Genomic DNA, 14,288 nt, shown 5'->3' on the forward strand with positions numbered 1-14,288 from the left:
GCAGTTTTACAATCAATATTTTGTACACTGAAGAACATGGCTAAAGGGAAACAAAACCAGTCCTATTTCTATTGTCAACTGCCTTCTCTTCCTACTAGATCCAATCCAAAGCTGTAACTCGAACTTGATCACATTGTCTTCTCTCTGCCTCAGCTCAAGGGTTGGGTCTTGCATATTGACAAGACCTGACACTTAACCCATTAACAGACACTTAAAGGGACATAATACTTATATGCTAAATCACTTGAAAGTGATGCAGCATAACTGTAAAAAGCTGACAAAAAAAAAAATCACCTGAGAATATTTATGTAAAAAATGTATGCTTACTTGATAAATTTATTTCTTCAAGATGTGTTGAGTCCACGGGTTCATCTGTAATTACTGTTGGGAATATCACTCCTCGCCAGCAGGAGGAGGCAAAGAGCACCACAGTAAAAATTGTTAAGTATCACTTCCCTACCCATAAACCCCAGTCATTCGACCGAAAGTAAATGGAGAAAAGAAAGCAATACAAGGTGCGGAGTAGGGCTGGGCGATATGACCTAAAAAAAAAAAAAAAAAATCGCAATTGCGATTTAATGGCGATTTTATTAAAAATGACTATAACACCATTTAGCATTAAACAATTTATTTAACACTACAGGATCTTAATGTACATGGTTATCAATGTACAATACACTATTTGAGCATAAAAATACAAAACAAAAAATAGTTACAATAATATTTGCTGCCTGTGATGTGATAAAATAGTAGCCACTAGCCAGCTATTAGGTCTTATGACACACAAGTTCACACAACATTGTCATGCTTTATTGGACAGTCATTCTAAACAGTGTGGACACAGTGGTATGATTAACCTATGAAGCAGTGTAAGCATGGAGAAACCTGAAAATTGCTCTTTACAGCACTATGACTTGTAAAGTTCTGTATAAATATAAGTGCAGTTAGCAGTAAAGTAAGTACAATGAATGCACACACTGCTGCATGTGTTATTCATTTTAGAAGTTACTGTCCAGGGAAACATGAGGGATATTGCATTGACAAGGTCAATCCTAACATCCTGTAGCCTGTCATATACAATCACACACTAGTCACAGCTATTCTGTGGTAGTAGTAGATCTATAGAAAAGACCACTAAGAAGTAGAACACATCAACACAGTTATATACAGGAGGTAGTAGTACATAACCAGTTAACTCAACATACAAACAAAGCTAATTTAAATGAAATTAGCTGGCCAGTTCTTACCACATTGCCCATGTTTTCTTGGGCAGTCGGTCTACCTGTGGTAAGAGTAACATATGAAGCAGTGTTTGCAGCATGTAGAAAGAAATCTGAAAAGTGCTGACTGAGGACTACCCAGCTGCATGACGACTGCAGGTCAGGATGAAAGCCAGTTGCTGCCACACACTCATAATGCTCTGCAAAAATGGCCGTTTCGCGGACATTCTCAGGTCCGCCCACGGCCGCACCCTGGTCCGCCTCTCATCCTCCCTCTCCGCCTCAGTTTTCATGAAGATTAAAGAATTCCTTTTTTTTTTTCAAGAAAAATCGCGTACTCGCGACGATTAATCGCAGTTTAAAACCGCATGTGCGGTTAAATCGTGCAGCCCTAGTGCGGAGGTGTCTGAGGTTTAATTAAAAACCATAAAAACAAACAAAAGCAAAAGGGTGGGTCCAGGTAAGCATACATTTTGTTTTCTTCTAAAGATGTGGTGAGTCAACAGGTTCATCTGTAATTACTGTTGGGAACCAATACTCAAGCTAGAGGACACAGATGAAAAGGGAGGGAAAGAAAAACCAGTATGTCTAACCGGAAGGCACCACCGCTTGAAGAACCTTTCTCCAAAAAGCTGCCTCAGCCGAGGCAAAAGTATCAAATCTGTAAAATTTTGAAAGCCCATAAAGTAGCTACAGCTTTGGTGGAATGAACCCTAATTCTCTCCGGGGTCTGTTTCACCGCCGATTCATAGGCCAACCGAATCGCACTTCGCAACCAAAAAGCAAGAGTAAAGGCAGAAGCCTTCTGACCTCTATTCTTTCCTGAAAAAACCACCACGAGAGCAGAAGCCTTACGAAAATCCTTAGTCGCTTCAAAATAAAACTTAAGAGCACGGACTACGTCCAGATTATGTAACAACCGCTCTTTATCCGAAGGCGGCTTCAGACACAAAGGAGGAACAACGATTTCCTGATTGATATTCTTGTTAGAAACCACCTTGGGAAGAAAACCCAACATAGTTCTAAGCACAGCCTTATCTGCGTGAAATATAAGATAAGGTGAATCAAACTGCAATGCAGAAAGCTCAGAGATCCTCCGAGCAGAGGAAATGGCTAACAGAAACAAAACCTTCCAAGATAAAAGCTTAATATCAACAGAATGCATCAGCTCAAACGGACGCTGCTGCAAAACATTAAGAACAAGATTAAGGCTCAAAAGCAACCGCCTTAAACACAGGCCTAATTCAACCCAATGCCTGACAAAAGGACTGAACTGCCAAGTCTGCCAAACGCTTGTGTAATAGCACCGATAAGGCTGAGATTTGACCCTTCTCAAGACCATCCTGGAGAAAAGATAAAATTCTTGGAAATCTAACCTTACTCCAAGAATATCCTTTGTCTTCACATCAAAGATATTTCCTCCATATCTTGTGTTAAATTTTCCTGGTAACAGGCTTACGAGCCTGGATCTTAGTCTCCACCACCACAATCTCCAAGCAGTCAGTCTCAGAGAAACGAGATTTGGATGAAGAAATGGCCCCTGAAGGTCCTTTCTCAGCGGAAGCCTCCACGGAGTTAGAAATGACATCTCCGCTAGATCCACATACCATATTCTTAGAGGCCAAGCCGGGCAATTAGAATCACAGATGCCCTTTCCTGCCTTACGCAAGCAATTACTCGAGGCAGAAGAGCAAACGGGGGAAACAGATAGGCCATCCTAAAGTTCCAAGGAGCCACCAATGCATCTATCATACAGGCCTGAGGGTCCCTTGATCTGGACCTGTACCTCAGAAGCTTGGCATTCTGACGAGACGCCATGAGATCCAACTCCGGAATCCCCCATTTGGACACCAACCTGGAGAAAACCTCCGGATGAAGTTCCCATTCCCATGGATGGAAGGTTTGTCTGCTTGGGAAATCCGCCTCCTAGTTGTCCACTCCCGGGATATGGATGGCCGACAGACAGCAACAGTGGTCCTCCGCCCACTGGATGATCCGAGATACCTCCCTCATAGCTAGAGAACTCAGAGTTCCCCCCTGATGGTTGATGTATGCCACTGAAGTTATGTTGTCCGACTGGAATCTGATGAACTTGCTTAAAGCCAACTGAGGCCAAGCCAACAGCGCACTGAAAATCACTCTCAATTTCAAGATGTTGATTGGAAGTTGAGAGAGTTCCAAACTACACCCCAGCCCACTAGACTGGCGTCCGTAGTCACTATCACCCAAGAAGGTCTCTGAAAGGAGGTGCCTTGGTTCAGGTTGTCTAACGACAACCACCATCAAAGAGAATCCCTTGTCTTCTGGTCTAGGGATAACCTCGGGGATAGATCCGTATAATCTCCGTTCCTCTGGCTGAGCATGCACAATTGCAGATCTCTCAGATGAAACCGAGCAAATGGCACGATGTCCATGGCTGCCACCATTAGACCGATCACCTCCATACATTGGGCAACAGAAGGTCGAGGTGTCCCCTGTAAATATGGGTAAGACAACGTGAGCTTGTTTGTTCTTGTCTCCGTCAGGAAGATCTTCATCAGGACTGAGTCTATGACAGTTCCTAGGAACACTACTCTTGTTGCTGGAACCAGAGAGCTCTTTTCCAGATTCACCTTCCAACCGTGAGACTGGAGGAAGGACAGTAACCTGTGTGAGAAGTTGCCTGAGAAAAGGAGGGGGCCTGGACCAGAATATCGTCCAAATAGAGAGCCACCGCCACTCCTATGGATCTGATCACCGCTAGGAGTGCTCCTAGAACTTTTGAGAATATTCTGGGGGCCGTGGCAAGGCCAAACTGTAAGGCCACAAACTGAAAGTGGTGATCTAGAAATGCAAACCTCAGAAACTTGTGATGATTCAGGTGAATGGGAACATGTAAATATGCATCCTTCAGGTCTATGGTCGTCATACACTGACCCTCTTGGATCAAAGGAAGGATAATCTGAATTGTCTCCATCTTGAAGGACGGAACCCTGAGGAACTTGTTGAGGCATTTCAAGTCTAAAATTGGCCGAAAAGTCCCTTCTTTTTAGGGGACCACGAAAAGGTTTGAGTAAAACCCCAGACCCTGTTCTAGTTTCGGGACAAGTACAATCACTCCCAGAGCCGAAAGATCTTCTACACACTTTAAGAACACCTCTCTCTTTATCTGATTTACAGATAATCTGGTAAGGTGAAACCTGCCCCTGGGAAGACAGCCTTTGAATTCTAACCTGTAGCCCCAAGAGACAATTTCCACCACCCACAAATCTGGAACGTCTCTCAGCCAGACGTGAGCGAACTGACAAAGTCTGCCCCCTACTTGATCCAGGCCTGGATCGAGGGCAGACCCTTCATGCGGATATGCGGACTTAGAATCGGCCGCAGGCTTCTTGGCCTGCTTTCCCTTACTCCAAGACTGGTTTGGCTTCCAGGATAATTTGCTGTTATCCTGTTTAGACGAAGGCAAGGAGGACTTTCCTCTGAAGTTACGAAAGTATGAAAATTACTGACGTCCCTTTGGTTTGCTCCTTTTATCCTGCGGCAGAAAAGACCCTTTTCCGCTTGTAATATCAGAAAAGATCTCCGCTAAACCCGGTCCAAATAAGGTCTTCCCCTTGTAAGGAAAAGTCATCAACTTAACCTTAGATGAAACATCCGCTGATCAAGGCTTTAACCATAACGCCCTTCTGGCCAAAACAGCAAAACTAGAAGCCTTAGCTCCTAGTCTAAGGACCTGCAGGACTGCATCGGCAATATAGGAATTGGCGAACTTGAGAGCTCTAATCCTATCCTGGATCTCATCTAGAGGGATCTCCTCCTGTAGAGATTGCGTCAAACCAATATGAAGCTGCACTGGTCACCGTGGCAATACATACCACCGGTTGCCATTGAAGATCAAGATGTACATAGATCTTTTTAAGATAGGCCTCCATCTTTTTATCCATTGGATCTTTGAAACAACAACTATCCTCAATAGGTATCGTGGTTCTCTTGGCCAAGGTGGAAATGGCACCCTCCACCTTGGGCACTGAAGCCCAAGATTCGTTAATAGAGGCTTCTATCGGAAACATCTTCCTAAACACCGGTGACGGTGTAAAAACCACACCTGGCTTCTCCCACTCTTGGGCTATGATTTCTTTAGCCCTATCTGGTACTGGGAAAACTTCAGAAGAAAACGGAACATCAAAAAAAAAAACTGTTAAGCTTACTGGACTTCTTAGGCGTAACTACCGCATAAGCAGCCGAGTCATCCAAAGTAGCTAAAACCTCCTTTAGTAATACACGAAGGTGTTCAAGCTTAAATCTGAAGGAAGAACCTTCCCCGTCAGAGAAAGGCATTACACTGTCCGAATCTGAAATCTCACCCTCCGAGTTAGAGTCCTCCTCATCCTCTGTTCTAAAAGGAACCTGAGGGTCAACGATAGGAACAGAAACCCAGAAACAGAGGATACCTGTACAGCAATCTCTGCCTTTAAAAATGCTCCACTCGGAGCTAAAGAGGAACCGCAGGACAGTGTTAGATGCCATAGAGGCTTGGGACGGAATAAGAGAGGGGCCTGGAATCACCCGGACCGCATCCTCCTGAGAGACATTAAGCTCCATATTAAAAAAAAAATATTTACCCTGTAAAGTCTGTTTAACACACAAGGAGCAAAACTGAATGGGAGCAGCAATCTGGGTGTCTAAACATAATAAACATGGATTGAACTGACTGGGTTCCTGTTCCATGTCAGACATAGCTGGTAGTTCTAATAAAACAAGCGGTTAACTTTGTAACCGAATGAGGGATTAAAGGATCACCAAAACAACTGGAGAGAAGTGTTAAAAACTCCAATATTTATAAGCCGTAAGCAAAAAAATACCTCCGCACCTCAGTGTACTGAGGTGCCCTTACCGCCGCAGAGAACGATCTTCTGAAGAGAAGATATATCGCACTCCTCAATTCCTTCAGCTGAGCTACAGCTCTGCAACGAACAGCTCAGAGGGCAGGCCTGATGACGTAATAGACGTCGGCTAGGCACAAAAAAAACTTGTGCTGGCATCAGAAGGAGGTGGGCGTGGCTGACAAGCCGCCCGCTTCTGAGGAAAATCGGAAAAATTCCTAAGTTACCTAATGGGGCAGCTCCCAGACACTAAGGGTTACAATAAAAACATAGGTGTCCCACACGGTCTCTCACAACACTGTGTCTGCCCCATGTCAGTAGCAGACCCCATCCCCTTGGTGAGCTAAACCGTCCCAATGACTATCTTAGCAGAGAATCTTAAGTGCAACTCTACCAAAGTAACCCTCTCCCACACTAATTACACATTAACGTCACCTCTTCAATGCACATAGTGTTAAAGAGAATGACTGGGGTTTATGGGTAGGGAAGGGATACTTAAAGGGACAGTCAAGTAAAAAAAAAAAAACTCATGATTTAAATAGGGCATGTAATTTTAAAAATTTTAAACAAAACTTTCCAATTTACTTTTATTACAAATTTTGCTTTGTTCTCTTGAAATTCTTAGTTGTAAGCTAAACCTAGGAGGTTCATATGCTAATTTCTTAGACCTTGAAGGCCGCCTCTAATCTGAAAGCATTTTGACAGTTTTTCACCACTAGAGGGCGTTAGTTCATGTGTTTCACATAGATAACATTGAGCTCAGGCACGTGAAGCTCCTAGGAGTCAGCACTGACTGGCTAAAAATGCAAGTCTGTCAAAAGAACTGAAATAAGGGAGCAGTTTTCAGAGGCTTAGATACAAGGTAATCACAGAGGTAAAAAGTATATTATTATAATGGTGTTGGTTATGCAAAACTGGGGAATGGGTAATAAAAGGATTATCTACCTACAACAAAAATTCTGGTGTTTAACAGTTTTTACTGTGGTGCTCTTTGCCTCCTCCTGCTGGCGAAGAGTGGTATTCCCAACAGTAATTACAGATGAACCCGTGGACTCGCCACATCTTTAGAAGAAAGGAAGATATTTTACCTCATAATTTCCTCAGCTCAACAGAGTAAGTGCTGTGTAAAAAGTTATACTTCAGCTGCTGTCCAGCTGCAAGTAAAAAAAGAAGAAATTAACAGCAGCGAATCAGCATCAGTAGTGCTGAGGTCATGAACTCTTTTACTGTGATCTCATGCGATTTCATAGTAAACTTAAACTGAATAGGGAAATAACATAAGTGCACGAGGCTCACTCCCTTGCCGGTCCCGGTACATACATACTGATTTACTGCTTTAAGTCCTTTACAGTGGGGGTGTGAATACTTAGGTCATTTTGAGGTAAAATATCTTTCTTTTTTACATAGAGATGTTCAGGTGATATTTTCTAGTCAGCTTTTTACTGCTGTGCTGTATCACTTTCAAGTGTTTCAACATTTGTGTACCATGTCCCTTTGAGAGTGACGTGCCATGTATGTTGCCTTTTGGAAGGAGTTTAAAGGGCTTAGACAGCAGAGAGACTGAGCTATTTCTAAGTTCGTGAGACATGCAGAAACAACATGGTCTCGCCAATGTCTGAGAAACCTGAGCTATTACATCCCTCCATGCACTAAAGACAGCTGATGTACCCAGGGGTTAAGGGGTTAACACACTGAGAGAAGGCAGCGATTTGGTTAAATCCTGAGTGTATAAATAACTTTTATTCTTACATCATTTTAAACTGGAAGTACATTTAAAAATTAGGCATTTTTCTTATGGGACTGGTTTTGTTTCACTTTAAAAGGAAATGAAATAATTGTCAGTATTAAAAAGTGTGTAGATTTGCATATGGCTTTGTAGGTCAGAAGATACATCAATCCGCGATACAGAAATTATTTATAACATATCACAAATTATCTTATAGTAAGAAGAAACTGAAAATATAAATGACCATGGAGTCTGATGAAATAAAGCTCTCACCTCTGCTCTTGTCACTACTGTGAGGTCCCTAAAACATTTTATAAAGTCACATTTTAGTTTGAGAGCGGATTCTCTTGCTGTGCAGGTTCTGGATGTGAAGGAGAGACATACCTTACAATGTAATGCTACAAAATGCTCACCATTCTGGCACTTTCTGATCATCAGCCCCTTTATTCTTGTCTGATTAACAGTTTGTGAGATTTAGACACAGACTCCAGATCTAGCTTCTTGCTTTTATGTAAAATTGTCCGATTCTCCCTAGAGTCCAACAAATAAATTCTGTAACCTGCAAATCACAGATACTTTAGGCAATTTGCAGCATTTTGAAAACCTAAGTTACAGATTTTGCTTTTTAGCTTCTGTAGGGAGAGTCCGATAAGCAGTTTTTACAAAAAATTATTTTATGTCCGTTTAATTTTATTTCTTGCCAAATATAACCGACGATCACTCAATATTGAAATAGTCAGGTAAAGAAGTATTTTAGGGCTTGAAACAATCAAGGATGATAACTGACTTTGAAAAATAGAGAAAACAATGAAAAAATGGGACCAAACTTAAAGGGACAGTAAATACCTTGTGATGTGTTTAGTTATGTGAAATTAAACAACTTTGCAATATACTTACATTATTTTGTTCCCTTTTCATGTAATTTTGCTCTGAAAATTGTGCATTTTCTAAATCTCAGAACTTGAAGTGTACCCTTCTGACTTCTCAAGGCTGCATCTTTTCCTAATTGACTGATAACAACTGTAAAACAATTCACTTTATATTAACTTTATGACCGTGGCTGGTCTTGTTATCTGTAGACTTAAAGGGACGGTCAACTCAAAAATGTTTATTGGTTAAAAAAAAATACATAATCCCTTTTTATACCCATTCTCCAGTTTTTTTTTTTTTTTAATTTAATATTTTTATTGAGGTTATTAACAAGTACAATAAAATAAACATATACATCTTATAAGAGAAATGACACACAGCTGGTTGTTACATTATGCAGATATCTTAACAGAAAAGACAGCTTAAATATTATAATGCAAGATATAGTGAGAACCTCTTTTCAAAAAGAATAATTTCCTCCAGTAACATATAGGGACACTCATGGACCCTGAAAAGGTTTGGGCACCATATAGGAGGAATATTGATGATATAGCTGGCCACTTATGGACCACTAATATATTAAACATTACAACCATTAGTAAATAAAAGTGGAAACATGGAGCCATAAAAGGGGGACAAACAAATGCTACTCTAGAGCATATCTGTCTAGGGATATACATCAGGATCAATGAAAAATGATCAACACCAGACTGTTATACGTTCTGCAATCATAGTCGAAGGAACATGGACCATATAGCAGGGCTTATTAAAAAAGCAGATTGTAAATAAACTCTCTCTTAGATTAAGTTTGGGAGTATAAATCTATAGCTAAAGAGACTAGATATAACATCTTCAGACGTACAAAACTATATACAGAACCAGGTGATATGTTTAAACCCCTACAATGCCTTCGTGTGATATGTGCTTGATTAAGAAATTGTTAGCAAGATAGGGTCTAGTAAACCAATATAAAGGGACAAAACAAAGAGGGTCACGCATTGCATTTTCCTAATAACATTTTGTTATCTACTACCCACACAGTGACTTGTATTTCATGATGGAGGCTGAGACATGGTGAATAAGTACAGATACAATTGAATTTTACCCCATATTACACCCATCAGTCTTAAGTAGGCATTACATTTAATACCCTCAGGGAGACTCCGAAATATCTTCTATCATAGGAGGGGCACTCAAAATAAGTAAGGCATTAGTGTGAGATATAGAATAGTAGTATAGTAAGTACCTCGCAGCTAGCACTGTAAACAGTGTCCCAATAAGAGTCCTCATTGTAGTTCCGTGTGTCAGATCCAGGGGACAGTCACCAAAAGGCAAAAGATTAAAGCGGAGTTGGGCCCGGATTAATGAAGGGGAAAAGATACTCATCTGACCGGACCTATGCCGTCTGATCCGACCACCTCTACCCTCAGCCCGGACCCCCCGGGTCAAAAAGCTGGCACAAGCTGCTTTCAATTTTGTCAACAGCCCAGTCTCTGCCATCCGATATCATATTGCACAACGTGGGATATTTATGTGTAGAGTGGAGATCCGTAGCCATAATCTTTATGACGTCCTCATTGTGTTCAGCATGGTGCACGAGTTTCACCCGTGACTGCTTCATCCAGGTCCTCTTTTGTAAGTCCCAGTGCTCCAAAAATACCGGAGGTGGCTTTGTCCTGATACCGATGTCCTGGATCTGATGTGCAAGGTACTTGTACCAATTTTTGCTCTAGTCGCCTCCTTTGGGGTCAGTTGTCTCCCAGTGATCAAGAAGTGTTGCATTTCCACGGCTGTAGGATTATCCAGAGATTTGTACACATCCACAGAGCTGTTCTCCCGGCCCCTCAAGGGACAGGTCTTGTCGGCCGTGGTGTCATCTCTCTCTGGGTTTTGCAGGCAGTAGCCTATCTTCTCAGTGCAAGCGGTTACAGACTCCTGGCAACTCAAGGCATAAACGGGCATTGCCTGACTCAATGGTCTCAGTGCGTCCCTTATAACTTCGCGCATCTGGTTCTCAAAGTCTGTCAGCATGGCCTGTAATGCGTAGTCTAATCCTTCCATGTCTTTACACAGTATTGCTCTCGATAGGATATAAAGGAATATGTAATGTCTCTGTGTTTCAGAGATTTGTGACAGCGTATATAGCTGTTTTTGCCTGATATTTCAGGAAACGGGAGGGTAGATGAGGGTGCAGGCCTGTGATTAGGCCTCCGCTGCGCACCTCATGTATTCCGGTCTGCACGGCTAAAGTTCAAAGTGTAGGGAGAAAAGAAACATATAAATCCGTTCCTTAGGTGCTATGTTATGAGTCAGCAGTATGGTAGGATTTGGATTGTCAGTCAGAGGAGTGATAAACAGCGGATCTAACTGCTCCAGAACTCAGCCGAAATTAAAAAGCAGCCATCTTGGTCGGTGTTCAGACCCGCCCCCCCCCCCCATTCTCCAGTTTTGCACAGAAAACATTGTTATATTATACACTTTTTACCTCTGATTACCTTGCCTCTTCTGACTGCACCCTGATCACATGACTTTTTTCTATTGACTTGCATTTAAGCCAATTAGTGCAGTGTCATCCACAACCCACGGGTGTAAGCACAATGTTATCTACATGGCTCACATGAACTAGCACGCCTCTGTTGTGAAAAGCTAATAAAAAAGCACATGACAAGAGACTGTCTTTATTATCTTAGAAACAGGCAGACATTTAGAGGTTTAAATGTTATAAAGTATATTAATATAACAATGTTGGTTGTGCAAAGCTGGGGAATGGGTAGTAAAGGCGTTATCCATCTTTTTAAACTATAACAATTTTTCTGTTGACTGTCCTGACCTTTAAGGCCAGATTGGCTCTTCCAAATAAGGCAAAAAGTCTGGAAAATTTGGCTATTAAAAAATAAATAAAATACATTGCAGTAAAGAAGAAGTGTTAATTTGTTTTAAAAATGTTCAGACCTGGCTTTTATGCTATTCTATAGCAACATAACAGAAATGTCTTGTATATACTGTTTTTACTGTCCCTTTAAATCACAACTCAGAAAAACATGCATTTGATGAGATAATGCGGTAATTGAGTGTGAAAAAAAATAATTAAATACGGGTTTGCTGAAAAATTTATTGTATGCCTAAGAATTATATTGCTTAACATAAAAGTCATTACAAATTGGTAATATAAAGTATAAATGTTGGTTCAAAAAATACACTGCAATTATTCTCCCATAAAGCCGTCACATATTTTGGTACCCAAATTCTAAAAATATTTTTTAAAAACAGCATAAATATTTCTTTGTACACTACATTTCGGTCAGAAATATAGATGTTTTGTTAGATATGTGCATTCGGCAGTTTTGTTTACTGTTTTTGGTATTGGGCTCTTTTTGGAGCCGAATATCCTTTTGTGCAAGTGTTTCACTTGCACAAGAGGATATTCGGCTCTGAAAAGAGCCCAATACCCAAAACAGCTTCCTTCTAACACATTCAACCGTGAAAGAAACTGCCGAATGTGCATATCCAATATTTGATGTATATGATAAATATACACTTGTTACAGGGCTGATGATTTAAACATTTGAATGGATCCTTACATTGTAAGTAAAACAGAAGTTCAGTACTTTATTCTTGAACTCATCCGTACAGCAACTGAACTTAAAAACAGAAATAATAATAATAATAATATAATCGTACATCATTTTATGTTTGCCACAAATAAAATCATGTTTTAAACACAACCTTTCTGTGTGACCTATTTTGAATTTGTTTTCCAGTTTCCAGCAAATGAAATCCTTTTACCATTTATCTCTGTGAAGGGTTGTCTTAAATGATAGAAACTGTTTGGCTCTTCTGCTTCTCAAAAAAGAAGAAGAAACATTTACAAAATATTACATTCAAGCAAAAAAAGGACTGTCAGAAGTTTTTGGTGTGCTGCGCATACCACTGCTGTCTCTGTTTGCGAGTCTCAACCTCAGTGATAAGTGCCTGTCTATATGCCTCATACAGTTTAACAATTCGTTCCAGTTCCTTCATGAATAGCAGCTTCAGCATGCCCTGGTAAGTGTCCAAATCCGCAAGCTGGAAAAGTTCCCATTTTAAGATGTGGTCATATCTGCAAGCACAAAACAACTCATGAGTATTATTTTTACAGTGCATTTATGAGGTCAACTAAAAAAGAATCCCAAACCTAACATTGTCTCCAAAAGTAATGTAAATATGCCTGAGCTTAATTCTGCAATTAAAATAACATTGTCCAAATTTGAAATGAGGAGCCAGAATATATATTTTTTTCACTGTTCTGATTAACACAATACTTTAAAAGGGACAGTAAAGTCAAAATTAAACTTCAATAGATTTATAGAGCAAGCCATATTCAACAACTTTCCAACTGACTTTTATTACCAATAAAAATGTTTTTTTTCTCTTGGTATCTTTTAATCCTAGGTGAGCTCAGGAGCGTGCATGTGTCTAAGCATCTGGCAGCAGTGTTTGGGACTGTTTATATCAATGTTATACATAGTTACAAACATTAGTGCCTTAGACTGCTAAAGACATGTGCACGCTCCTCAGCTCACCTAGGAATACTTAAAGGGACATGACACCCACATTTTTTCTTTCGTGATTTATAAAGAGAATGCAATTTTAATACATCTTTCTAATTTACTTCTATTATCTAATTTGTTTTATTCTCTTGATATTCTTTGCTGAAAAGCATATCTAGATATGCTCAGTAGCTGCTGATTGGTTGCTGCACATAGAAGCCTTGTGTGATTGGCTCACCATGTGCATTGCTTTTTCTTCAACTACGGATATCTAAAAAAGGAAGCAAAATAAATAATAGAAGTAAATTGTAATGTTTAAATTTTTATTCTCTATCTGAATCATGAAAGAAAGATTTTGGGTTTAGTGGCCCTTTAAGTGATATGCTCTAAAGGATTAGAATATGCAATTTTAACACTGTAATGGTCCTTTAATATTGCATGCTCTGTAAGATTAATGAACTTTTAATTTTAACTTTACTGTCCCTTTAACCCCTTTGTAAAAATACAAAGTGAAGCTCAAATTATCGCTATTGTGCATAAACATCTCAATCAATAAATAATCATGTGTATTTTTTTCACGAATATTACAAATTCAAAATGTGTATATATACACACACAAATTTTATATATATATATATATATATATATATATATATATATATATATATATATATATATATATATACATACATATATATATATATATACACACACATATACATACACACATATATACATACATACACACACAATGTTCTCTTCATGACCTGTTTTACTGTCCACCCGGCTAAAAATGGACAAAGTCTTTAAATACATTTATGTTAAATTATGCAATTAATTTGTGCTTCGGATAGCTGAAAACTATATATTATTAGAAAATATTACCCTGCCGGCAGTGGAAAACACTGGAAAAAAATAAAAACAAATATAAATATATATATATATATATATATATATATATATATATATATATATATATATACATACACATATACACATATACACACACACATACATTATATATATATATATATATATATATATATATATATATACATACATATACATACACACACAC

The 14,288-nt window shown here is 39.5% G+C and overlaps 1 protein-coding gene across 3 annotated transcripts in view; it reads right to left on the reverse strand.

Moving 5' to 3' along the window:
• Positions 1–11,773: 11,773 nt before the first annotated feature.
• The window catches only part of SAV1 (salvador family WW domain containing protein 1), a 54,485-nt gene continuing 51,970 nt past the window's right edge, over positions 11,774–14,288 (reverse strand). For all 3 annotated transcript variants that reach the window (XM_053697648.1, XM_053697649.1, XM_053697650.1), the window contains one exon: positions 11,774–12,780. In XM_053697648.1, the coding sequence (XP_053553623.1) occupies positions 12,582–12,780 (199 nt within the window). In that variant the 3' untranslated portion in view covers positions 11,774–12,581. The remainder of the gene's footprint in view (positions 12,781–14,288) is intronic.

Source organism: Bombina bombina, chromosome 1 (assembly GCF_027579735.1).
Source record: "Bombina bombina isolate aBomBom1 chromosome 1, aBomBom1.pri, whole genome shotgun sequence".
In the NCBI taxonomy this organism is placed as follows: Eukaryota; Metazoa; Chordata; class Amphibia; order Anura; family Bombinatoridae; genus Bombina; species Bombina bombina.